Source organism: Peromyscus maniculatus, chromosome 5 (assembly GCF_049852395.1).
Source record: "Peromyscus maniculatus bairdii isolate BWxNUB_F1_BW_parent chromosome 5, HU_Pman_BW_mat_3.1, whole genome shotgun sequence".
Classification (NCBI taxonomy): domain Eukaryota; kingdom Metazoa; phylum Chordata; class Mammalia; order Rodentia; family Cricetidae; genus Peromyscus; species Peromyscus maniculatus.
This window is the reverse complement of record NC_134856.1, coordinates 31,837,153-31,861,945: the sequence shown is the minus strand read 5'-3', so window position 1 is coordinate 31,861,945 and position 24,793 is coordinate 31,837,153. Positions and strand designations below refer to the sequence as shown.

Here is a 24,793-nt window from a genome sequence, read left to right as displayed (position 1 = left end):
TGCATGCGAAGGCCAGGAACCATACATCAGCAGCCCAGGCAAGAAGCAGTATGTGCTCTGGGAAATGAAGACCAGAGAGGTTAAGTAGCTGACTCAAGGGGTACAGAGCAACATTGTCTTGCTGGGCTTCTGATAAGTTGGAGTTTGTAGGGACCACGAGGCTTGTGGGGGCTAAGACAGTTCCTGAAAGGAGAGCCAAAAGAGTGTATACAGGAATATATATATCAATTTATTAATGGGTGCTATGGAAAAACAGACTGACAGATACAGGATAAGGTAGACCCAGTTGCAGAGTGTTGTTGTTTTTTTTTTTTTTTTTTTTTGTTTTTTTTTTTTTTTTTTTTGGTTTTCCGAGACAGGGTTTCTCTTGTGTAGCTTTGCGCCTTTCCTGGAGAGTGTTGTTGTTTTAAAAAAATAATAAGCGGCCGGGCGTTGGTGGCGCACGCCTTTAATCCCAGCACTCGGGAGGCAGAGCCAGGCGGATCTCTGTGAGTTCGAGGCCAGCCTGGGCTACCAAGTGAGCTCCAGGAAAGGCGCAAAGCTACGCAGAGAAACCCTGTCTCGAAAAACCAAAAAAAAAAAAAAAATAATAAGCGGCGTTGTTACTTGGCAAAAAGGTCATAAGACACGACAAAACCCAGTATCAGAGCTTTATTAGGAAAAGCAGGGGGTGGACAAAAGAACCAGGCCTGGGGAAGAAGCATGTGCAGAGGAGAGAGAGAGAGAGAGAGAGAGAGAGAGAGAGAGAGAGAGAGAGAGAGAGAGAGAGAGAGAGGATGCACCCCATCCTCAGTGTTAAGCAGTCGCATACCCAGAAAAAAACCACGCCTCTATCAGGCTAGATACCACAGGTCATTGGTGGAGCGAATTCTCACAACAGGTTCCTATGCAGTCAGTTGGAATAGAGGAGAGGGCACATGGTTTTCCTGCTGATCCCTGGTGCAGGGCACTCCTGTATTGTTTATACCCTGGGAATGTGTGAAGGATCTATGAGGCCAAGCACAGCCAGTCCACCAACCAGCTGCTCTCTGCCTTGACAGCATCTGACCCAGGGCTCTGGTCACCAATCCATCTACTTTTGCCCAAGTTCAAAACTGATCCATGTGCCTAGCCATGGCTGTCCAGCAGGAATACTGTGCATTCAGTAGGAAGTAGCATTGTGCTGGGAGCCATCCCTGCCTTCTGAGGTTAGGTCTCATCGGCATGTGATGAACTCAGTCTTTACAGAACAGGAAGGCTGGGCCAGGTGACTTCTAAGGCACCACAATTCTGCCTGATCAGAGGTTCTCAGGCTGGGGCATATCCAAGACCCCAGGATGGCAGGAACCTCACACCAGGCAGGTGAGTGGGGCTGGATTTTGCATCTCCGGCAAGCCCCAGCTGGTCCTTGAGAAAGGCTGCTCCAGCAAGCCTGGCTGTGCTGGTTGTGGGCTGGGATCACTGGGGTTTCTGCCCAGTGCTGGAGCATTTAAATTAGCTGTGGAGCTGGCACCTAGATCTGCTTCATTTTTAAGTACCCAGGGTTAGGAACCAGTGTTCTAGAAAACCAGCCAGGGCCCGTGTGTGAGTGCACATTTGGTCAATGACTTGTTTCTCTTGGGGACATTTATCTTGGCTCCTAGCTCAGTCTCTTGTTGGCTACCAGGTAGAACAGCTTCCCCCAGTTTCCCTTTCTGTAAGGACGTTGGGAGGACACAATGGAACTGCCTCTCTGTGTTCTCCTCCCTTTGTCTCCAAGGAGAACGCATGTGTTCAGTTGAGTACAATTCGATAAGCATTAAAACAAACAAACAAACAAACAAACAAAAAAACCCACGATGGTGCCAGGCATGGTGATGCATGCCTTTAATCCAAGTACTCAGGAGACAGAGACAGGAGGCTCTCTGTGAGATTGAGCCCAGCCTGATTTACAAAGTGAGTTCTAGGACAACTAGGGCTACACAGAGAAACCTTGACTTGAAAACAAAAACAAACAAACCAAATCAACCAGCCAAACAACAAAAGACCCATGATAACAAGATGAATCAGGATCCATCCTCACTCCAAGGTGCTCACATGCATACAGCATGTGTGTGTGTGTGTGTGTGTGTGTGTGTGTGTGTGTGTGTGTGTGTGTGTGTGTGTGTATGTGAGTGGGGGATGAGGCATGTGTCCAAAATGTGTGGTAAGATGAGACAAGGTCTCTAAGGAAGTCATCTTGGTTCAGTCCACTCTACAGTTTATTTTAATCCAATCCTATGAGGTCACTACTATTCTAATATCGACTCCATGGACAAAGAAGTGAGATTTAAAGAACCAGGCTTCACTAAGTGTGGTGGTGCATACCTTTAGTCCCAGCACTTATGAAGCAGAGGCAGGGGGATCTCTGTGAGTTCTAGGCTAGCTAGGACTTCATAGAGAGACTTTGTCTCCAAAAAACCAAAGACCTTTCCCTGAAGAAAAGAATCAGGCATTGATGGGGGCGAGGCTAAGAGGACCAGCAGGTTCACACCACCAGCAATACTGGGAGAAAGCTGCATGGGAGAAACAGTTCAGAAGTCTGTTTTGAAGGATGTGTAGAGTTCAACCTTGAAAAAGTGTTGCTAGAGGTGGTGGGGACCCTCATCCACAAAGCTTGGAGTAGTGATAACCTGTGTCCTTAGGAACCTGGAAGTGATGTGATTTGCTTTGTGAGCCAGGCTGAGAGGCTTAGATTTTATATCTCAGGTAATGGGAGCTCTTGAAAATCCTTCAGCAAGGGTGGCATTTTAAGAAAAGGCTTTAGCACGGCCCACAGAATCAACTAAGGGCTCATAGGGGCTCACAGAGACTGAAGTGGCAATCATGGAGCCTGCATGGGTCTGTGCTAGGACATGCTGTGGATGTTTAGCTTGGGGTGTTTGTGGGACTCCCAACAGTGGGAGTGGGGGTGTCTTTGACTCTTTTGTCTGCTCTTGGGATCCTTTTCCTGCTACTGGGTTGCCTTGCCCAGCCTTGATGTGAGGGTTTGTGCCTGGTCTTATCGAGTCTTGTTAAATGCACGTTTGGTCGATATCCCTGGGAGGCCTGTTCTTTTCTGAAAGGAAACAGAGGAGGGAAGATGTGTGTGGGGAGCATGGAGGAATGGAGGGAGGGAGGCTGTGGCTGGAATGTATTGTATGAGAGAAGAATAAATAAATACATTTTAAAAATGTTATGTGTTCAAAAAGAAGAAAGAAAAGGTTTTAGAGATCATGGTTATGGGAAAGAGGGAGCTGCAGGGCATATAATGGGAGGGAGGATGCTTTGGTGGCAAGTGGTCCATCTGGAGATACCTGTGTGTAGGGAAGGGTAAGAAATTGGGTACACGTGGGTGGGGTTCCATGGTTCCATGAAGTGTCCCCGGATGTGGAGTTCTTCTGTTGACTGAGCTGTTTTTTTTTTTTTTTTTTTTTTTTTTTAAATCAGGCTGAAACAGGGCCAGGTGGGTCCACAGGGCTACCCAGCAACACATGCACTGCTAGCAGCACACTGGGATCTGGTCAGTGGTCACAGAGGACTTGGCTGATAGCCCGAGTGTTGGGTTCCTGTGCCAGCTTTGAGCTGGCCACTTGCCACACTCCCAGGATGAGGGTGGAGAGCTGGCCTGGTGGCCTGAGTCCTCCTGGCTCCAGCCTTCCAGCTGAAGCATGTCACTCTGCCTGCCTCCCACTGCCAAGCTGTGCGTCAAGGCTGGTGCAAACCCTCCGGGCTGAAGCCAGTTCCTAGAAGTCAAGTCTGGTTTGGGAAAGGGCACAGGGCTAGGATCTTGCCACTTGCCTGTGACTGGTGACCTTGGACATGTTCCTTAGCCACTCTGAAACCTAGACTGGGACCAAACGGGCTGACCAGCCACCTCTCCCAGCCCTCCTCTCCCCAGAACCTGTTGCATTTTCCCTCACACAGTATCCCTGGGGAGCGTCAAGATGGTTTAAGGTTGGATGGAACAAGCCATTACCTATGTTTTAAAGTCCAAGGCCAGGTTAACAGTTTTTAATCACTCTATGAACTTGGCAGTATTGATGCCCATTTTAAAAATGACACATGTACGGCCAGAGTCTTCCACGACTGGTCCAGGATGGAACATTTGGATGGTGAGAGCTAGGACTGGAGCAGAGATCTCTCACCCAGTCCCTCTGCCGAGCACACAAACAGTCCCTGAAGGAGGCTGTGCCACAACGGAGCCACCCCCAGGCTCTGGAATCAAAGGGTAGACAGTACCTACCCTTTCCCGGTCCACACAGAGAATTCAGCAGAAGAAAGTGCTTTGGCCTAATGAACTTCCATCTCTTCCAGGCCTCACTCGCCTCCCTGCGTGGAGGCAGACTCCAGCTGGAGTTCAGAAGCCTTGCTTTGTTTTCCGGCTTGTTTTATACTAACCTTCTATTTATGGCCTGGGACACGGGCTTCCCATGTAAGGCAATGACATTAATGAGACTCTGAAAAATGTGTTGGGGGTAGCGGGTCTGGGAGTAAAGAAAACATTAAGAAGTATGTGGTCTGTGGAAACAAGAACGCCTGGTGTCTGGCCTGGCTCAAAGCACTCCCTAGCATTGCATGCCCTGGCTCTGTCCCGGATAGGCAGGGCCAGTGTCCCACGACACCGTAGGCCAGGGGAGGTCTCCCTGGACAGTGTCCTCTGAGCTGCATCCATTGAGCAAGGTGAGTCAGGGCCCCTCGTGGCTGCACGTGTGCCACCCATGTGCTCCGCAGGCCAAGAGCCCGCAAAGGAAGCGGCGGCCTGGCTTGGGCTCCCGGCGAACCGAGGTGGGCATCTGAGGGTGTATGGGGGTGGTTCACCGAGGGCAAGGCTGGGGGGGTCAGGGGCAGGTTCCCACGGCCTGGTCTGGCGTGCGGACGAGTGCGTGCGCAGTGTCAGCCTCCTAGGCCCGTGCCGTGCGGCCTTCCGGTCACGGTGCGTGCAGCCGAAGCCTCGGGACATCCCCCCGCAGCCCCAGCCCCACGCGCCGGGGCACGCGCGTAGCCCTAGATTGCCGCGGCCCAGAGACCAGGGCGGAGTGGGGGCGGAGCCTGGCCTCGGGACCATCCGCTGATTGGCCACTTGTGGCGGGGGCGGGGCGCAGGAGGCCAGACGCCAGCGCTGGGCAGGTGGGCTCAGGACGCGTCGCGCGAGAGGGCCCCAGGCAGGCGCAGGAGGTACCATCCGGAGCCAGAGCTTGGGCTATAAGGGAAGACCCCGAGAGCTCGCCCCGACGCGAACAGCCGCGTTCGCCTGCGGGAGAGGGCGAGGGAGGAGCCAGCCCTAAGAAACTTCTCCTCCCTCGGGGAGAGGAGGTGCAGTGTCGAACCGTGCGGGCTTCGGGAGAACTTGGAGCTGCTGAGCCTTAGGGTGGCGTTCAAGGCCCCCTCCTACACGCGCGCTGAGCTGAGCTAGCGGCGCCTGGCGAGGAGCAAGCAGCGGTCCTTTCCACGAGGGTCGAGCTGCAGGACCGCAAGCAGCTCGGAAGGCCACTGCCGGGTGCGCAGCCCCTCTGCCCTGCCTACGGCCACCCACTTGAGGGCTGGAGAAGGAGGCAACATAAGGGACCAGGCGGGTTCTCAGGTTGGTCGACACCTCCAGAGGACCCTCTGAGTCTCCGGGGTCCGTTCCTTCATTCCCGGAGTCGTCCTCCTCTCACCCGCCCGTCCCCCCAGAGCGGAGCTCTAGGCGGGGACACCCCCGTATTGGACGTCCCCAAACCTCCGTGCACCTGGCTCAACCGGAGTCCCCGGTGTCGGGGCAGGGCAGGGCCGCCGGCGGCGAGCCGGAGCCAGCCCAGCGCCCTGGCCCCGCCGAGCCCTCGGAGCCCACCCATGGGGCTCCGCGTACCTCCTCGCCCGGCCGTACTCAGCCCAGCTCCGAGCGCTGCGCGCAAGAGGATCCGTACTCAGTGACCCTGGAACCCCCGCAGACGCCGGGAGACTCGGGGGCAGGAGCGGCAGGCGGTTCCCCGCTTCTCCAGGAGCTCTCAGGCAGCCCTCCAAGCCGTGCTCGGGGCCAGGCCCGCTGTTCCCAGGTAAGGGAGACACCCCAGTGGAACGGGGGAGCTAGTTAGGTGGAGTGGGGAAACCGGCTAGGCAGAGGAACGCAAGCTGGGTGACGCTGGCTGTTCATGACAGGGAAACTTAAACGGAACCTACTACCTGTCCCGATGCTTTACCCACGTAGAGAGTTAAGCTCACAAGAGGCCTAGCCTACATCAGGTGGTTTCTAGCCTCTTGCATAGCCCAGGGAACAGGGTTTATAGAGCTCTTGTGTGCTCCATTTGTTTCTGGGAGCTTTTGTTTAGATCAAGAGCCAGTCCATTTTAAAAGGAGGCAACAGAGGCACTCACCTTCCCTAGACTTAACCTTTGCAGGACCCGCCCTGGAGGAAGAAAGATCAGGACTCACCTGCCTCGAGTGCCCTGAGCTTTGGAGCGTTTCCTTTCAAGATACCCTTGCCATAAGGGCTTCCTGTAGTCAACTGGCCAGTGTGTGTGGACCTCTGACAGGCCACAGTTTCCTGCCCATCCCTGCAACCAGTCCCACGAGAATGAGGAAGGGACCTTCTGGGAGCTAGGACAAGGTCTGGAGCCATGGCCTGCTTTGGAGCATCTAATTCAGGTTTCCCCTAAGCCCCAGAGGGACAAGATGGGGTCCCCACAAGTCCTCCACTGGGCTGGGAGCAGCCAGGTGGCCCACGGCTACTCAGAGAGACTGCCCCAAAGAAAAGAGCCCTGTGTTGATTGGAAAGGCTTCTGGGTACCTGACCAGGCTGGGTTTGTTTCTACCTGATGTTTAGGAGGGGTGAGCAGACCAATTCACTCAGAGTTGCTGGGCTGGCACAAAGCAGAATTAGTTAGCCAGAAGCAGATTCCCCTTGCTCTCTGCCGTCCTGAGCTTCCCAGGATGGGAAGGGTGGCTTTGCAAAGCCCCTGGGACTCACCAGAGTGTGGGGGAAAAGCCAGGACTACAGTGTGTGTCCCAAGAGGCTGCGGTTGTGCAGGCTGGTGGTGTGGTGAGCCTGGTCTGGGGGCATGTGCAGCCGGCTGGTGTGGTGAACCTGGTCTGGGGGCATGTGCAGCTGGGTGGTGTGGTGAACTTGGTCTGAGGTGCACCCAGGGAACTCATTTAGACTCATCCAGTCGTCCTTACCCATCTGACCTGCCCAGCTTCCGTCAAGCCCTGGGGCAGACCTAGGGAAGGTAAATGGCCCACAGTTTGCACTGCCTGGGAGCTGGCTGGCAGGGTATGCAGAGTCCTGGGCAGAGTGCCCATCCCAGCTGCCTGGAGGGAGAGAGGAAGAGGGACGTAACAGGAGTCACAGGGTCATTCCCTGCCCAGTGCCACCTAGGGCTTCACTGAGTCAGAGCTGTTTGAAGAAGACTCCAGTTTAGGCCGCTAGAGGGGTGGTGGTGGCTTTTTGTAGAGGTAAGAGGTCAGGTTTTACAGCCGAGGAGCCCACTTGTAATCCCAGCCAGGCACCTGCTGTGTGGATTCAACCTTTCTGAGAACCAGAGTCCCCGTCTGTCCTCTGGAAGGCTCCTCATTGGAACAAGGCAGCTCCTGCGTGACAGATGCCTGCTGGTGGTGGGTGCTGTCCCTGGGGGACGACGACTCCACTCCCAGTACCCTGCTTACATTCAGGTCCCTATCCTTACATACAGTTTCCGACTTCTCTAGGCCACCAGGAGGGGCTGCTGGGAAGGAGGGCCTGCTCTGTGCTGCCTGTCCTGCACTTTGGGGGGCCACCTCCCATCATACATGTGCTTTTCTGCCCAGGTCACTGGGGACTGTGGCAGCTGCCCACTGGTGAAATTCTGGTCCTAAGGCCCTTATGTCCCCCCTTGAAGGCATACCTAAAGCAGACTGTGAGTCTGTGCTTTGGGGCTGCAGCACTATGCACACAGAAGGTGCTCAATAAATGACCCCTGAATGAGAGAAATTGCAGCTGCCTCTACCATCAGCCTCACCCACCCTCTCACTCCCTTCCCCGTAACCTCACTCTGGGGTTTGGGATCTGCCCATTCCCACCGTTGTTGGGTTAGCCTGGCTGGAAACAGAGCGACGGGCAGGCAGCAGGGGAGACTCTGTCCTCAGGGCCTTAGGGCTTCCTTCAGGGCCTCCTGGAGGGTGGAGTCAGAGGCCCTGTCACCTGGCTTCTAGGTATCTGGGTGTCTCACATAGCCCCACGTGGCTCAGGCCATGTGAAAAGCCTAGGTCTGTCACAGATAGCCTTGGGTCCTCCTCTGTCTCCACCCCTCTCTGATCCCCTGTCTTTAATTTATGACGCCCTGCCCTGCCCTCTCCCTTGGCTTCCTCTTTCAGACTCTCCTGGCTCCACTTCCTTCATGCCTCCTCTCTCACGCCTTCCTTTCTGCCTGCCTGCCGCCCTGACCCCCTGCTTTCAGTCATTGTGTATTGTGAGGTCTGGATTAGAAGATGGGGCAAGGAGGCTGTGGAGGCAGACTGCATCCCTGGTGACTGCTGGCTCACGCCTTCCCCTCCCATTTAGAGAGGGGGGCTCCATCAACAGCCGTCCTCCCTGCAGAAGGACTGGGGTGGGTGCCTCCGGGGAGCAAAGCCACACTTGGGGACCTTCAGCGGGGCTGGGGTGGGGTGGGATCCTTATCAGCACAGCCAGCGGCCAGGCAGGTAGACTGGGTGAAGGGAGGAGGTCTGCTAGCCAGAGTGGGGCTGGGGGACAGGAGTGAGAGGGTGGGTGAGGCTGATGGTAGAGGCAGCTGCAATTTCTCTCATTCAGGGGTCATTTATTGAGCACCTTCTGTGTGCATAGTGCTGCAGCCCCAAAGCACAGACTCACAGTCTGCTTTAGGTATGCCTTCAAGGGGGGACATAAGGGCCTTAGGACCAGAATTTCACCAGTGGGCAGCTGCCACAGTCCCCAGTGACCTGGGCAGAAAAGCACATGTATGATGGGAGGTGGCCCCCAAAGTGCAGGATAGTAGCCCGGGGCAGGCCCCCCTTCCCAGCACCTTGGCTTCTCTGTGCCTCAGTATCCTCATCATCTACCTTCTCAGTCACTGAGGATTGGAGCAGATGTGTGCCTGGCACTCACAGCACTGTGACATATATCAACTGCAGAGCAAATGTCATTGGTATTATTATTCTATATTTAGCCTACACTTGGCACATGCCTTGGCTTGGCCCAGGAGTGACGGTTCCAGGGCTAGGCCTGGGTCCACATTGTGCTGAGCTGGCCAATTGTGCGTGTGTCTGCCATTCATTCTTGGAGGTCATGTTGCAGACTGTGAGCTGGGAGAATTTACACCATGGAAATTGATGAATGATACCAAACAAGCTTTTTTGTTTGTTTGTTGTTTTTAATTTTTGTTTTAGGAGACAGGGTTTCTTCGTGTAGCCCTTGCAGTCTTGGAACTAGCTCTGTAGACCAGACCAGGGTGGCCTGGAACTCACAGACATCCACCTCCAAGCAGGGCTTTTAGGAAAGTGGAGGACCTCAGGCAGGCAGGCAGGCATGAGCAGAGTGGGTGCATGCCTGGAGACTTGTACCCAGGAGGATGTCACTTAGCCCTGGTGGCCATCTCAGACCATGGCCCCCTGATAGTCTCATCATGAGGCTGTGGGCAGAGCTTCAGTGTGTGCCGCGCACACACAGGCAGCAGAGCCTGCTCTGAACAGATGCATTTCAAGAAGACGCCCCTTGTGTGGGGATTCAGCCCCTCCTTGCTTACTCAAGCTGTGTTTTGTGCAATGCTCAGCCTACACAACCAGTGGTGGCCAGCCAGGAGCACAGTGTTTCTCTGCAGGCCTGTGTCGACGTGCAGTTCTGGGGTTAGTTAGCTGTGCTTTGTATGTGTGAGGTGCGAGGGAAGGACCAAAGCCTTTAGAGGTGGCATTTGGGATGGACTCTGCGACTAGAGGAGAAGAGTGTTCTGGGGAGAAGTTGTGGTAGCAAAGGTGTGGAGGCAGAGCTCAGTGTAACCTGGGCCTGGGGGACCCTAGCGTGCTGCGCCGGCAGAAGAAGGGGGCGCAGAGAACGGCCCCTTGGTAACCTTGTTGGAGCAGAAGTATGCGTAGGTCCACCGAGATCACAAGCCCGAGTCTTTTTAAAATCTTTTCCACGAGACTAAGAAGCTCCCATAGAAAGTTTCGGGTTTTCCTCCAGAACCTCAGTCCCTGGAGTCATGAGGCTTGAGCCTCCTCCCTTCATTCAAGCTCAGGTTGCTCAGAGGCAAAAGTTACTGAAGCCAGTGGTGGGCCGTGTGTGAGAAGGAGCCCACGTTGATGCAAATCTTGGGTCCAGGGTGTATCCCGGGAGGTGACTAGGGGATTGGCAGGAAAGTGGCCTGCACTTTGCTCCTTGTTAGAGCTACAGAGCCATTGGAACCCTTTGCTTAAGAAATGTAGGTTGTCAGCTGAGCCATATGCGGGGAGACGCTGGATCCAGGCAGTTGTGGCATAAGGAGTGGGCGCTGTAAGAGAAGGCTGCCCCCTGGTGGTAGCTGCGCCTTGGGACTTTCCGCCGTGTGGAGCCCTGTGCCATAGTTGATTTGTGTGGGAGAGAGAGGCTCCGAGGTGAAGCTTCCTGCCCAGTGAGCAGCAAAGCTGTGGCCCTGTGGTTGGTCCTGTGCTCAAACATGTGAGGATGATAAGAGAGCAAGTTGAGAAGAGGACTAAAAAGATCAGAGGTTGTGGATGAATGAACAAACGGGGGGGGGGGGGGGGGGGCGGGCGGTGCGGCTCCAACCCTGAGCTCCCTCAGGAAGCCCGGCCAGTGGCTTCTATTTTACACTAGAGAGCAGGCCATGAGCCCCCTGACACCGCCTCGCTTCTGCCGCAGCCCCGAGCCATGATGAAGACCTTGTCCAGTGGGAACTGCACGCTCAGCGTGCCTGCCAAGAACTCCTACCGAATGGTGGTGCTGGGCGCCTCGCGCGTGGGCAAGAGCTCCATCGTTTCCCGGTTTCTCAATGGCCGCTTCGAGGACCAGTACACGCCCACCATCGAGGATTTTCATCGAAAGGTGTACAACATCCACGGGGACATGTACCAGCTGGACATCCTGGACACCTCTGGCAACCACCCATTCCCTGCCATGCGCAGGCTGTCCATCCTCACGGGTAAGGCGACCGAGGGCACAGGACAGCTGGTCTGCACTTCGGTTTAGGGAAGTTGCTTCTTGCCAGACATGTGGGGGTGGGGCCCACAGCACCATCTGCCTATGGCTGCCCTGACACTTCAGTGATTGACACTCTGTAACAGCCATGGGCCTGGCCCTTGCATAGAGCTTGGCATGTGTTTACCTTTTACAGCTAGCCTATGGGACAAGTGTTTGCTGCCATTTTACAAGGGGGAAACTGAGGCAGAGAGGTTAAGTGCCTTCGCCCAGGTGGAGGCACAGCTCATGATTGCTGAGGGACCTACCCTGTGGCCTGTCTTCCCTGCTGGGAGCAGCATCTCGAGCAGGGCAGGAGCGAGGGCCACCAGGAGCTTTCTGGGCTGTCGTGGTTGTTCCTTGAAGGCAGTCTTCAGTTGATGATGTCTCTAGTGTGACCACTGTGGGCTCCAGCCATGCCTTGAGCTGCATCCCTGGACAGAGACAGGAGCAGGGAGCCCCAGGAAAACAACCCTCGAGGACTGGGGCAATAACTCAGGAAAGTTGCTGTTTAAGAACAAGGACCAGCACTTGACCCCCAGCGCCCACACCAAAGCTGGGTACGGTGGTGAGTGCCTGCCGTTCCAGCACTGGGGAGGCAGAGACGGCGGGTCCATGGGCCTTGCTGGCCAGCCAGCCTAGCCTGATCAGCAATCCTAGATCAGTGAAAGACTCCCAGAAAATAAGGTGGATGGTGCCACAGGAGCAACACACAATGCCCATCAACATGTGCACACAGACACAGATGCAAAAATGACAATTGGTGAAACATTCCCACGGAGAGCCCCACACACTGCCCCCTTTCTTCCCACTCGGGCTATTTTAGATCCCTGTGCTAGGCTGCCTTCTGGCCATGGAACTCCCTCTTCGGGTCACCTTTTCTGTCCCAGACTGCTCATGGGGCCCCCTCCATCCCAGATTTTGAGAGGGAGCATCTTGCTTAAGGAACCCAAGGTGGGCCTGGGTTCAAATCCTGAGCCTGCCTCTGTAGCATAGTGGTGTCATTGTCAGGGTCTTTGTGACTTTGCTCCACATGTGGCTTTGAAGACAGGAGGGTGTAGGGCAGCTCCTTGGAATAGGTGAGTGTCGTGTGGGAGAGCTCTTCCTATGTGGGAGGGGATTGGATGCCTCCCCTGGTAGAAATGTGCATGCGTCAATGTTAATTTTCAGTTACACAAGAGGTACAAAGGCACACTTTCCATCAGATAACGCTTATTGGGTACACGTCCCCCACCCCGGCCTCTGACTTACAGGTGGCCACGGAAACCCCTGCCAGCCCCAGTGCGTTGGCGCTCCTTCTGCACCCTCTGAAGCAGCGCTTTGCCCTGTTTCCTGTGTACTGCATTCCAAGCACGTCTATCTGTTGCTTTGCTTGCTCACCAGCCCAGGCAAGGCCTCATTTTCCAGCCTGGTTCTGGGTACAAGAGATGCTCAGGGCTGCCCATTCCCACCAGCTTCTCCTGCAGCTGTTGGCCTGCTGGCCGGGCCGCGCTCCAATGCCCGGCATTTGCAGTCTCAAATTTGGACACTTGGAGGCTGCGAGCCCTCAGGGGCAAGGCTTGGCAGCAGGAGCCAGAGCAGCTGGCAGTTGAGGCCCCCGTGTTATTCTTCATCCCAGCCCTTCGCTCACCTCACTAGAGACCGGGGTTTGCAGGCGGGTGGGCTAGACTAGGGTGCTGTGCTTCTGAGCCCTACCCACTAGCTCATGCTGGGTGTGTGTTGTCACTGTAGGAGACCAAAATGTGCTCGTAGAGGCCAGAGAGGAGGCAACAGTCACAAGCTATGATGCTCTGCTGGACCCAGTGGCTGGTCTGCAAATCAGGGACCTCAGACCCACACTCAGGGCTGAAAGCTGAGGGGAAAGGTAAAGACGGAAAGGTCTTGGAGGATGAAATTGTTACTCTGTGGCGATTGACCTTGAACTGCAGCTGGAGGCTGCTTCACATACCTGTGACCCTCCCAGGGGGGTTCCCTAATCGCTGTCAGACTTAAGGCCCCATTAGTGTGTTGCAGTGGATGAAGTGTAGTGGGTAGCCATTCCAGCTTTGATCTGGAAGTTCCAACCCCCATTGAGGCTTCGGTAACCGTCACGCCTACAAGGCAGGCCAAGAGAGGACCCTGAAGACCCGAGATCCGGATGTGCCGGCTCTCTTGGTTCCTGGACCCTGGACACTGGAGGTAGACCAAGCAGGGTTGTCCAGAGAACACTGCTGGACAGTGCTACACCTTTCCCAGACCCTGTAACCTATCCCTTCACTTGTAAGTTACCCCACAAAATAAACCTCCCTTTTAACTATATGGAGTGGCCTTAATAATTTCACCAATAATGTAGTGTGGGCCACGATCTCTTACTTATTGATGGTTTACCCTAGAATCAGAGTATATCCTATGTGCCAGGCATAGTCCAGGTGAGGGACAAATCGGGTCACAGATTTGGCCCAGCCACATTTGAGTTGTGTGACCTTGGGCAGGTTGTTTGCCTTTTCTGAGCTTCAGCTGGCTCACCCATAACAGAAAAATAATAAAATCTTCCCCGTGGAGGTACTACGGAGTGCCAAGGAGACAGCAGGTGTGCACAGTGCTCTGCTCCCAGCAGGTGCCTGTTCTCATGAGCATTACTGATGCCTGACAAGGCTGAGTGTGTGCCACCCCACATGCATTGACTCTAATCACCCTCCTGCAAGGCAGCTTCATTCACATGATGTGGGCGGGGAAATCCAGGAGCTCAGAGATTAAACAGACCCTTCAAGGTCACACAGTTTCTAAGTTGAGGTAAGATACAAACCCAGACCCCCTTCACCAACGTCCTCTGCCACACAGAGACACCAGTGCTTGCCGAATTCCTACTGTGGGGCAAGGTACTGGAGCCAGCTTTTGCTGTGGCTGAGTAAGGCCAGTCATACCTCCATGTGCACAGGAGCTCTCTGAGTTATTGTGTAACTCCACACGATGGCTGGCCCTGCACAGTCCTGTAAGGAGACAGGAGGAGGACTGGTCATATCTGAGTCTGGCTAGGTGTGCCGCACATACCTGCAAGCCCTCTGAGCCTTGACTCTCTTCCCAGCAGATGCCCTGAAGAGCCTCCCCATCAGGGTTTGCAGGATTCCTAAGTGGCAGCTGATGGGACCCGTGCTGAGGGGTACCAGGGCAGCCTGTCAGTTGATTGCCTGCCTTGTTCCCTCCACAGGAGATGTCTTCATCCTGGTGTTCAGCCTGGATAGCCGAGAGTCCTTCGACGAGGTCAAGCGCCTCCAGAAGCAGATCCTGGAGGTCAAGTCCTGCCTGAAGAATAAGACCAAGGAGGCAGCAGAGCTGCCCATGGTGATCTGTGGGAACAAGAATGACCACAGTGAGCTATGCCGCCAGGTCACTGCCATGGAGGCCGAGCTGCTGGTGTCTGGGGATGAAAACTGCGCCTACTTCGAGGTGTCGGCCAAGAAGAACACGAACGTGAACGAGATGTTCTATGTACTGTTCAGCATGGCCAAGCTGCCCCACGAGATGAGCCCTGCCCTGCACCATAAGATCTCCGTGCAGTACGGTGACGCCTTCCATCCCCGGCCCTTCTGCATGCGCCGCACCAAGGTGGCAGGTGCCTATGGCATGGTCTCACCCTTTGCCCGCCGCCCCAGTGTCAACAGTGACCTCAAGTACATCAAGGCCAAGGTCCTACGGGAGGGCCAGGCCCGAGAGAGGGACAAATGCAGCATCCAGTGAGAGGCAGGGACATTGGGGAGGGGACTTGGGCAGTGCCTTAAGGGAGGTGGCTGAGGATTCCCACTGCCCACTTCCCACGGGGGCCCTAGGCATGTAAGCTGTGCTCGCTCTCCTGATTCCTAGCCACCTCCTGTGAGTCCTTATGTCTGTGGCTCCTTTGTGGTAGGACAGACACGTTTGGGGACGTCAGCCCTCAAGCTGAGACAAGCTTTCAGTATTGTTAGAGTAGGAGGAATGCAGAAGGACCACGAGTCTCGCGTCAACACAAGTCACAGGACGAGAACATCCCAGCCAGATGTCCCAGCCAGATTCCCTGGTGGCCTCTGCCCCCTCTGCGTCGTCTCTATGCTTCTGGAGAAATGGCCCTCCTGGGTCTTCAACTCCTGCCCTCTGGCCCAGCTGTGTACACCACCCCTCCAGTTTAGCTGCTGGCCACCGTGACATTGAGCTGAGGGCGAGAGAGGGAGAGGGAGAGAATGTGTGTGTGTGAGAGAAGAGAGTGTGTGTGTGAGAAAGAGTGTGTGTGTGAGAGAGAAGAGAGAGAGTGTGTGTGTGTGTGAGAGTGTGTGTGAGAGAAGAGAGTGTGTGTGTGAGAGAAGAGAGAGAGAGAGAGAGAGAGAGAGAGAGAGAGAGAGAGAGAGAGTGTGTGTGTGTGTGTGTGTATGAGAGAGAGAGAGAGAGAGAGAGAGAGAGAGGTGTCCATGTCCCTCAGACCACTGCCTCCTGGCTCCTCTCCCAGACTCCTCCATATGACATTGCTCTTTGTTTTGAAGTTGTTTTCTGTTCTGTTTGCAGTAGACATGAAGTCCTTGTATGGTAAGAGCCCAGTGACCTGCCTTTGGCCGGGCTCCCCAGTTCACACCCGTTGCTTTAGCTGGGGTCCCCTTCCTCCATGCTTCCAGGCAGGCTGTGCAGCTAGATCCTGCCCTGTGTTCAGCGGCTTACAAAAGAGCCCACAGTGCCATGGTCACAGAGGTAAGGGTGTCTCCCCTGCCCTCAGGAGAGGATGACTGGGCCTTGGGGACAGTGACTCTCTAACCCCCCCACATGCCTAGCTAGATCAGGACAGCTCTGCCTGGATCCAGCTTGCTTCTGCTGCAGTTCCTCAAGCACCTGCTGAACACCCACTGGATACTGGGTTCCTTGTGTGCTAGGTAACAGAGAGTGACAAGTCTGTGTGTCCCCAGCTCTGGCCTCTGCCCACCTGTGGTGCCCCTTCTACTCACAGCTCTTGGAGGAAGTGGAACAGCCGAGAGCCCAAGCCGAGCTTACGTAGACTGGCAGGAAGACTTCTGGGTCTTTCCTTAGTGCTCAGGCTATGCGAGGTACTTCTGTCCCCAACATAGGTGTGGCAGTGAGGGATGAATTGTGACCCTGAAAACCAAAGGCCCTGCTCAGCTCGTAATACACATGTTGCTTTAGTACTGAGGCTGGCCCGTTGAGACGCTCAGTGGGTAAAGGCGCCTGCTGCTGTCTGAGCCGTTCAATCTGAGTTCGATCCCTGGAATCACATGGTGGAGGGAAAGAACTAACTTCTGTAAGGCATTCTTTGAGTTACATGTTCTTCATGGTACCCACATACACACAAAGTAATGAAGCTAATGGTTACTAAAAACCGTAGGAATCTTCTAGTGCATTCCCTCAAGGCCCAGGAAGCAGGAGTGACCAGCCCCAGGTCACATACTGCAAGCTGGGCCAGCCACGGGCCTTCCACGCACACCGTGCTTCACCTCTCTTCCTGGAGCTCCCAGTGGCAGGGATTTGACCATGTTACACACCCCTCCCCCAGTGATCACAGGTTACCCATGGATGCTGTGTACATCGTCATCCTTAATGCACCTCAATTTCAGCTCTGCACACCAACCCCCAGGCCTGGTCCTGTGTCTTCACATCAACACCTGCTGCTCAGCACAACTGCCCAGTACCTGCTTCTGTCCTGCAGTAAACACCCCCCGCCCCCTGCCCACCAGCCCCAACCCTGAGAGTATACCAGGTACTTGTCCAGGCAGGTGTATGGCTTGGTCCCACCCGGTCCACTGCCTGGACCTCTGTGTACACTATCAATTAAAGTTGGTTTGTTAGCAACCATGCCCTTGATGTTTGTTTTCTGTGTTTCTATGGGAGGGGCTTTTCCCTAGGCCAGGGTCTCCACTGTCTTCAAGTTCGAATTTGGAAGAATGAAACCCAATTAAGGAGATTGGTCCTGGACCTGCTATGGTGTGTGCTCTGAGTGGTCATTAGCAGTGATGTCTCCAGGGGTTATTGACCAGTGTCTGCAAAAATTGTTGATTATCCAGACTGCCTGAGGATCCAGGCATTGTGGCATATGCCTATTGTCCTGGCTATTTGAGACTGTGGCAGGAGGATTGCTAGACTGACTAGTCTGGCAATGTGAATCTGCTGTTTCTAAATAATGAAAAAGAGGATTGCTCCAGGTCTCTGCTGGGAGGGACAGAGATGCTGGTCAGCATCTTCCAAGACGCAGGACACACTCCATAGGATTGGTGGGCAGTGTCACCCAGAAGGCCAGCTTGGGGCAGGGCCAGCACCTGTCAATGTGTGGCTTTCTGAATGGCAAGAACAGTGAGTCTTTGTGAAGTGAGAAGGGATGGGATGTGGTTGGGACGGCACCTGGAGGCACAGATGCCCGATCCTGAATGACCCATGAGCGGTGTTTTGTGTGCCTGAGCGCCCCTCTCTGGGCAGAGGGAAGGGCAGGGAGGTGGCTGCTGCGCACTCACCTCAAGCACATTCTTGGCCATTTCCATTTTCTGTGGCCCGTATGTTCTGTAATGATTTGGGCCCAGAGCTCAGCTGCTTGCCCAATAGACATGTGAATGAAGGTTCTGGACCATGGTTGCTTGACCCCTGCATGGATGAGGACGGAATTTTGTGTCTGGGAGAATGGTTTTCAGCCTGACAGGTGAGCACAGCAGGGGGCCAGAGCCTGAAGGTGGAGATCAGAGACTAGGGCAAGGGCTCGGGCCACAGGGCCAGGAACCCAGCGAGGAGCCACAATCCCCAGAGAGACACTTGTGAGCGAAGCAGGTTGGGCTGTGCTGGGGTGTGGGGAGTGTCTTGCCTACTTGCCTGGGTCCAGCTCCTCCAGCCCTTGCCCACACTTCACACGGTTCTGAGTGTGGCACAAGCCCCCCTGAGCACTTTCTAGGTCATGTCTTTTGTCAAATGAGACATGGAAGCGACCACTCCCTGGTGCTATAGTCACTGTCTCTGCTATCCCATAGGAGAGCTAGATAAGAAAGAGGTGCTGTGCCTTGAGTGTCCTGTCCCGTGTGTCCCATTAAAGCTCGCCCATTGCCACCATTGCATATCCTCCATGTGGGACTTTGGGCAAATCCCATCTCCACAAACACCATCTACAAACAGGTGGTGGGCAGGGACCAGCTGGGCCAGATGTGCACAGAACAGCGCTCCAAGCCCTGATTCTGCAAACATTCCCATTGCATAACCAGAACCTGCTAGCTCCATGCCCCACTTCCCTCCTCCCTCTTCCTACCCATGCTCCCTCCTCCCTCTTCTTTCACTCCTCCCTGCTCCCAGTTCTGGCACTAGAATGAGGTTAACAGTGAGGAAGATGTCTTCAGTCTATGACAGGGTAACGGTCAGGAGGCTGCCCCTCCTGGAGAGACTGAGGCTGGCCTGAGAACTTCATGCCAGTTAAGTCCCATGATCTCTAAAATGAATCCTGAGAATCAGGTTTTGGAGAAACCTGTACCCTGAACAGCGAGTACTTGTCTGTTCCACCTCCTTGAACCTGTCATTCAGGAGAAAATCCAGTCTGTGTCATGGCCTGGTGGAGGCTGATGAGAGCCTGCCTGCAGAGGCTGCTGGGAGTTGGGAGGGGAAGGGATCTGACGGTTGCTGAAGACCTACTGTTCACTAAGCACATGCTGACCTCTGACCTGTGTTCTCTCATTGGATCTTCCTGGCAAAGCAGCATAGAAGGACTGGATCCCTTCCTGATAGTTGAACAGAGAGGTAGGGTTGCTTGCATGATGTTATACAGCAAATAAGCAGGAAAACTGGGTTCATATAACCTGATTTCAAAGCGATTTGTTCTTCAGGACTTCTGTAACTGGGTGGCTGAGGGTCTGCTGTCGGGAGATGGAAGGGTTGGCAGGTGGCATCAGAGAGGTGACGCACCTGGTCAGGTAGTGCCGAGGCTCCTTCCGTCCTAGGCTCCCCATGTCCATGACCTTGTCACTATTTGTGAGGCAGAAGCCACATTCAGGTTCTGCTGGGGCACCAGGGAAGAGAACACAGGAGTCACATGCCTGCACATCACCTGGGGACTCATACATCACTGCAAGCCCTTGTTGGGAAGGTCTTTGTCAAAAGCTTCAAACTCTGGTGACATTCACTGTGGAGCAGGAAAGAGCCCTAGGTGGCCTGCCTGCCATGGCCCAGTGCCATAGACCCAGACCCAGGACACTGTACACAGTCTGAATTCCAGTAAGATCTCAGCTCCACCATCACACAGTAGACCCTGTCCTCTGCGACTTAAAAAACTACTATCATATATGTGGGAACGTGTGCCACAGCCCATGTGTGAGGGGTCAGAGGACAAAACAACTTGGTGGATTGGTTCTTTCCTTCTACTTTTGCGTGGGTTCTGGAGATTGGTTGCAGGCCATAACACATGTGTGGCAAGCACCTTTACGGGCTGAGCCATTTCACTGGCCCTCCTTATTGTGGTTGCAGGTGTGTATGTACCCGTGTGTGGAGGCCTACAGACCACATAGGTTGTCAGGTGCGGCCTTAGTCAGGGTTGTTGTGTGAAGAGACACCATGAACATGGCAACTCTTAAAAAGGAAACATTTGATTGTGGTTGCTTGCTTACAGTTCAGAGGTTCAGTCCATGATGGTGGGGAGCATGGCGGCACCAGGCAGCTGTGGTGCTGGAGCTGAGAGTGCTTACATCTTGACTCAGAGGCAACAGGAAGTCGACTGACTGTCACACTGAGTGAAGCTTGAGAAAAAGACCTCAAAGCCTGTCCCTACAGTGACACACTTCCAACAGAAGGTGTGGCCCAGATTAAAAATGTGCCCTACAGCCTCAACATCTGGATTAAAGGCATGGGTCTTCCAGCTTCCTCCAAGAAGACCACACTTCCTCCAACAAGTTCACACCTAATCGTGTCACTTCCTTTGAGCTTATGGAGACCACATACATTTGAACTACCACAGGAACCATCCCCCTTATTTTTAAGTCAAAGTCTCTCACTGGCCTGGAGATCTCCACATGGGCTAGGCTTGGCTGGCCAGTGAGCCTCAGGAAATCTGTCTCCACTTCCCAGTGCTAGAATTACAAGTATGTGCAACCACACTTTTACTTGGGTTCTAGGGATCCAACTCAGAGCCTCGTGCTTAAATGGCATGCTTTACTGACAGCCATCTTCCCAGCCTCTACATAGATTTAAAAAAACTGCATGGAAATACTATGATAGCCTTGTTCCTCTCAAGTTTGCATGGGTGCGGTTGCTGCTCTTTTTTCTCTGTAGTGTCTTCATGACTCAGTTTCCAACTTTGTAAAGTAGGCAGATTATATTGTCATGCCTCTGGATGATTATGTTGGTTGAAAGAATTAATACTTGTAAAAGGCTTAGTTCAGTGCTGGTGGTGAGACTAGAGCCCAGCTAGGTGGCCAGTGATTCCAACAGGACCCACACCTGACCAGCATTGGCTCTAGGTGGCCATGCACGTGTTGCTGTCTTTGAACTTTTGTTTCTTCCTGAAGGGACTAGCTTCAATCAAAGGACCAATGAGAAGGTTTGGGAAGTCAAGCTGGGCAGGGGCTTCAAGAATGCCCTGCCATCCAAGGCCACAGGCTTTCTGCTGTGGTGGTGGGTGGCTAAGGTGCCTATTTAATGTTTCAAAGTGGACACTGGCCACTAGGTTCTCTCAGAACACAAGCACCTGTTGCAGAGTCCTGGCTCCTCTTAACACTTCTCCCCCTGCCCCCACCCTCTCCAACCCAAGCTTAGTCCCCTTCCTCCAGCTTCTCTTCCTATATACTTCAGCCATTTGGCTATTTGCTCTCTTGGTGCTGCTGTTGGCCTCTTGGTCTCCTCTTTGCCACCCCCCCCCCAGGAGCGGTCAAGTCCTTACTTTTTTATTCATCTGGTGCCGAAACCACAGGAGTAGCATATTTGAGCTCCCCACAAGGGACTTGGCCTCTCCAGACCAAGCTGCTGATTTGACTCTCCTAATGTATGTACAGATCATTTGTTTCTGCTGGCTTCTGCCACTCACCAAATTTGACTCCAAATTCTAGAGTCCGCCTCTTCGTCTGCTTCTTCCCTCCACCTGCTCTAACCATTCCTCTCTCCTTGTCTGCGTGTCTCTCTGGCTCTGGGCCGGTTTGCCCACCTGCTGTGCTCCACTTGGGCATCTCTCTACCACACACTTACCTCCCTCTATTGGAACCTTCCCTTTCCCCACAGCCTCTCCCAGTCTGCTCTTCAGCTGCTTTCTCCTGGCCTCCTCCACTGGGTAAGTGTCACCCTGGGACTGCTGCTTTGATACCAGTGTGCCAGGATGCTCCTTTTGCCCTACTGGGCACCTGCCACTTGGACACCTGTCCTCTGTGATTTCTCTATGACAAGTCTCTCAGTCTGCTCAGGATTGAAATTCTTGTCACATGACACTTACTCGCTCTGCTCCTTTTGTTCCTAGCTCCCTCCTGGAGCATCTTTGCCTCTCTATAGGAGCTGTCTGCTAAGTCCTGCAGCTTCCTTTATGCCCTCCTGGGCCTCTGCAATATTGGAATCCTTCCTGGGCAGACAAATTCTTAACTGCAACCCTCTTCTGGGTCTCTCAGCTCCCTCTTGGGGCTGATAGGAACTCCCTCCAGCGGAGTTCATTTTGTGACCCTTTCTCCTTTTCTCCTTAGACTAAATTTCCTCCACAGACTCAGAGATTCTGTTAAAGCTTTGCTGTCTTACTGCAAACGGCTTGGCCTCAGTACAGCTCAATGGCCAAAGATAGCACACCGGATTTTCAAATTCTCTCATGTGGTAACAACTCCTGCAGCCGCACAAACAAATGATCCCCAAGTCTCTTTCATCTAAACTTTCTCTACTGTACACCCCCAAAGTCTCATCTCCAAGGCTTTTCTACTTTCTACTCTTAAGAATCCTTTATCTCTACAATTTTTTTTTGCTCTATGCTCTAAAACAACAACAAAAACAACAAAACAAAAACAAGAACAAACCAACTCTTAAGACTATGCTATCAAGTATCTCAGGATTTGTGAGTTCATTGGTTATAGTTAAAAAAATTTGTAACAAAATTTAACCTAAAACCTGTAACAAAAGGTTGATAATTAAAAATATCTATACATAGGTAATATTAATTTGCTACAATATTTATATATGTGATTTAGTTCTTGTTTATTAAAATAGATATTTTTAAATAGCATCCATGTGGCTCACCTCCATCTTGGCTGGTGATCTCATCAGGATGGACCATGTCGCTGGCAGACAACTTTACCAAGGTTACAAGAGAGTAATAATAATGTTTACTGACTTAGAGATGTATGTCTTTGCTAACTGTTCAACAGCAGGCTTCTGAAAAATTTAAATAAGGAACAACATATGTTTGATGAGAAAGACATATTTAATAATTACGGTTTGTGAGTTCCTAAGGTCTGCTCAGACTAACAGTAACTGACTTGAGGATGTGTGTCTAGCCTCTTGGCTTTTGCTAAACTTTGGCTGCTTGGAGAAGTGAACATATACACTCACTCATCCCTCACCCAGAAGCCAGCTTCAGTTGATAGACAGTCACAATGAAAATTTAGTTTTCTCCTAAGGAGTCTCACCAGGGAAACAAACTATGCTTATGTGTAGGCCTTGTGCTCAGCAGTAGATGGTCAACAGAAAATGAACTTAGCTGAGGCCAGGCCAGCCTGGTCTACAAAGTGAGTTCCAGGACAGACAGGACTGTTGCACAGAGAAACTCTGTCTTGAACCCCCCTCCCCCCAAAAAAAAAGAAAGAAAGAAAGAAAATGAACTCAGTGGCATCTTTGCAGGTTCCTTGTCTCATTTTTTTTTTTTTTTTTTTTTTTTTGGTTTTTTGAGGCAGGGTTTCTCTGTGTAACAGTCCTGGCTGCCCTGAAACTCACTTTGTGGACCAGGCTGGCCTTGAACTTACTGAGTTCCGCCTGCCTCTGCCTCCTGAGTGCTGGGATTAAAGCTGTGCTGCCACCACCACTACCTGGCTTTTCTTTCTTTTTTAAAAAAATTTACATCATTTTAAATTTTTATTTTAATTTTTAAATCCCCACTCTTTTCTTTACCCTACAGGTTCTTTGCATATAGATTATGGCTTTTGGTTTTTGTTTTTATGGGATTTCTGAGTGCAAACTAGTGGATCTCTGTGTCTGTAACTGTTTCTTGTTCCTTTTCTTGGGCTCTTCCTTCTGTATATTTATATTATCCTATTCCAAGGTATTTGTTTTTGTTCTATCTTATTTTATTATTATTCCTTAGAATAATATTTATATTTTATATTTATAGAATGTTTATATTCTAATGACAGACAGAAAAGGGGGTGGATCTAGATGAGAGGGGAGTGGGGGAGGAACTGGGAGGAGTAGAGGGGGAGATAACACAGTCAGGATAAAAATAATATATTTTCAGCTGGGTGGTGGTAACATACAGACGCATGCCTGTAACCCAGCACTCGGGAGGCAGAGGCAGGCAGAGCTCTGTGAGTTTGAGGCCAGCCTGGTTTACAAAGTAAGTTTCAGGACAGCCAGAGCTTTTACACAGAGAAACCTGTCTCAAAAAACCCAATATGTATATTTTTTCAATAAATAAAAATAATTTTAAAACTAAATAAGTAATAAACATTTAAAAATGCTATAGACTTCAATAATTAACCTATTAATTGCATGTAACTATTTATTGTCATACAGCTTACTTATATATATTTTGATTTTACAAGATGTTATCTTTTGAAGTAAAAACATTTGGAGGCAAGATTTTTGAAGAAAGAATTACACAACTGATTTCAGTCATCTAGACCCACAATTAAAGCTCAAGATTTTGTCATCTTTCTCTTCAATGTGTGTGTGTGTGTGTGTGTGTGTGTGTGTGTGTGTGTGTGTGTAGAGAAATGAAATTAGCCCATATCTATCACCTTCCACAAAAAAACTAACTTCAACTGATCAAGGACCTAGATGTGAAACCTGAAACTCTGGAAGAAAACATAGGCAGTACCCTACCATGAGTTAAAAATGGACTTTATGAATAGGATTTCTTTTGTCCAAGAATTAAGTCTATCTATTGACAAGTGGAAAATTTAAAACTTAAAAGCTCCTAGATAGCTAAAGAAACAATCACTTAGGTTAAGTGGAAGCCCATAGACTAGGAGAGAATCTTTGCCAGCTGTACATCTAGCAGAGGACTGATATTCAGAATATACAAAGAGCTAAAAAGTAAAAACAATCATATAAAACAAAGAAACAAACAAACCCAAATAGATCATTCAAAAAGTTGTTGTGATCTGAACAGAGAGTTCTCAAAAGAAGAGATAAAAATGGCTAAGAAATGTGTTTAAAATTTTCATTATCACTGGTAATTAGAGAAATGCAAATCAGAACAACTTTGAGATTTCATCTCACTCCATTCAGAATTGTAAAGGTCAATGGAATAACTGACAAACATTTGTAGGCAGAAGTTTCTGTTTTGCAAGCTGCTCCCAATTACCAACATGGAGACTTAATATGAATTATAAATACTTGGCCAATAGCTCGGGCTTGTTACTAGCTAACTCTTATATTTTAAATTAACCCATATTTTTAATCTATGCTTTGCCATGTGTCTTGGTAGCTTTTCTCAGTACAGTATGCCCATCTTGTTTCTCTCTGCATCAGTTCGCCACTCCTGACTCTGCCTTTCTTCCCATCATTTTCAGTTTGGCTTTCCCA

General features: G+C 51.9%; 1 protein-coding gene across 2 annotated transcripts in view; it reads left to right on the top strand.

Annotated features, from left to right (window-relative positions):
- The window catches only part of Rasd2 (RASD family member 2), a 76,114-nt gene extending 59,190 nt beyond the window's left edge, over positions 1-16,924 (top strand). Inside the window, exons 1-3 of one of the 2 annotated variants that reach the window (XM_006974953.4) lie at positions 5,072-6,014; positions 10,805-11,084; positions 14,307-16,924. In XM_006974953.4, the coding sequence (XP_006975015.1) occupies positions 10,814-11,084; positions 14,307-14,836 (801 nt within the window). In that variant the 5' untranslated portion in view covers positions 5,072-6,014; positions 10,805-10,813 and the 3' untranslated portion in view covers positions 14,837-16,924. Of the gene's footprint in view, positions 1-5,071; positions 6,015-10,804; positions 11,085-14,306 lie in introns of those variants that run through there. The other variant, XM_076571987.1, reaches the window with a different exon arrangement.
- Positions 16,925-24,793: the final 7,869 nt, after the last annotated feature.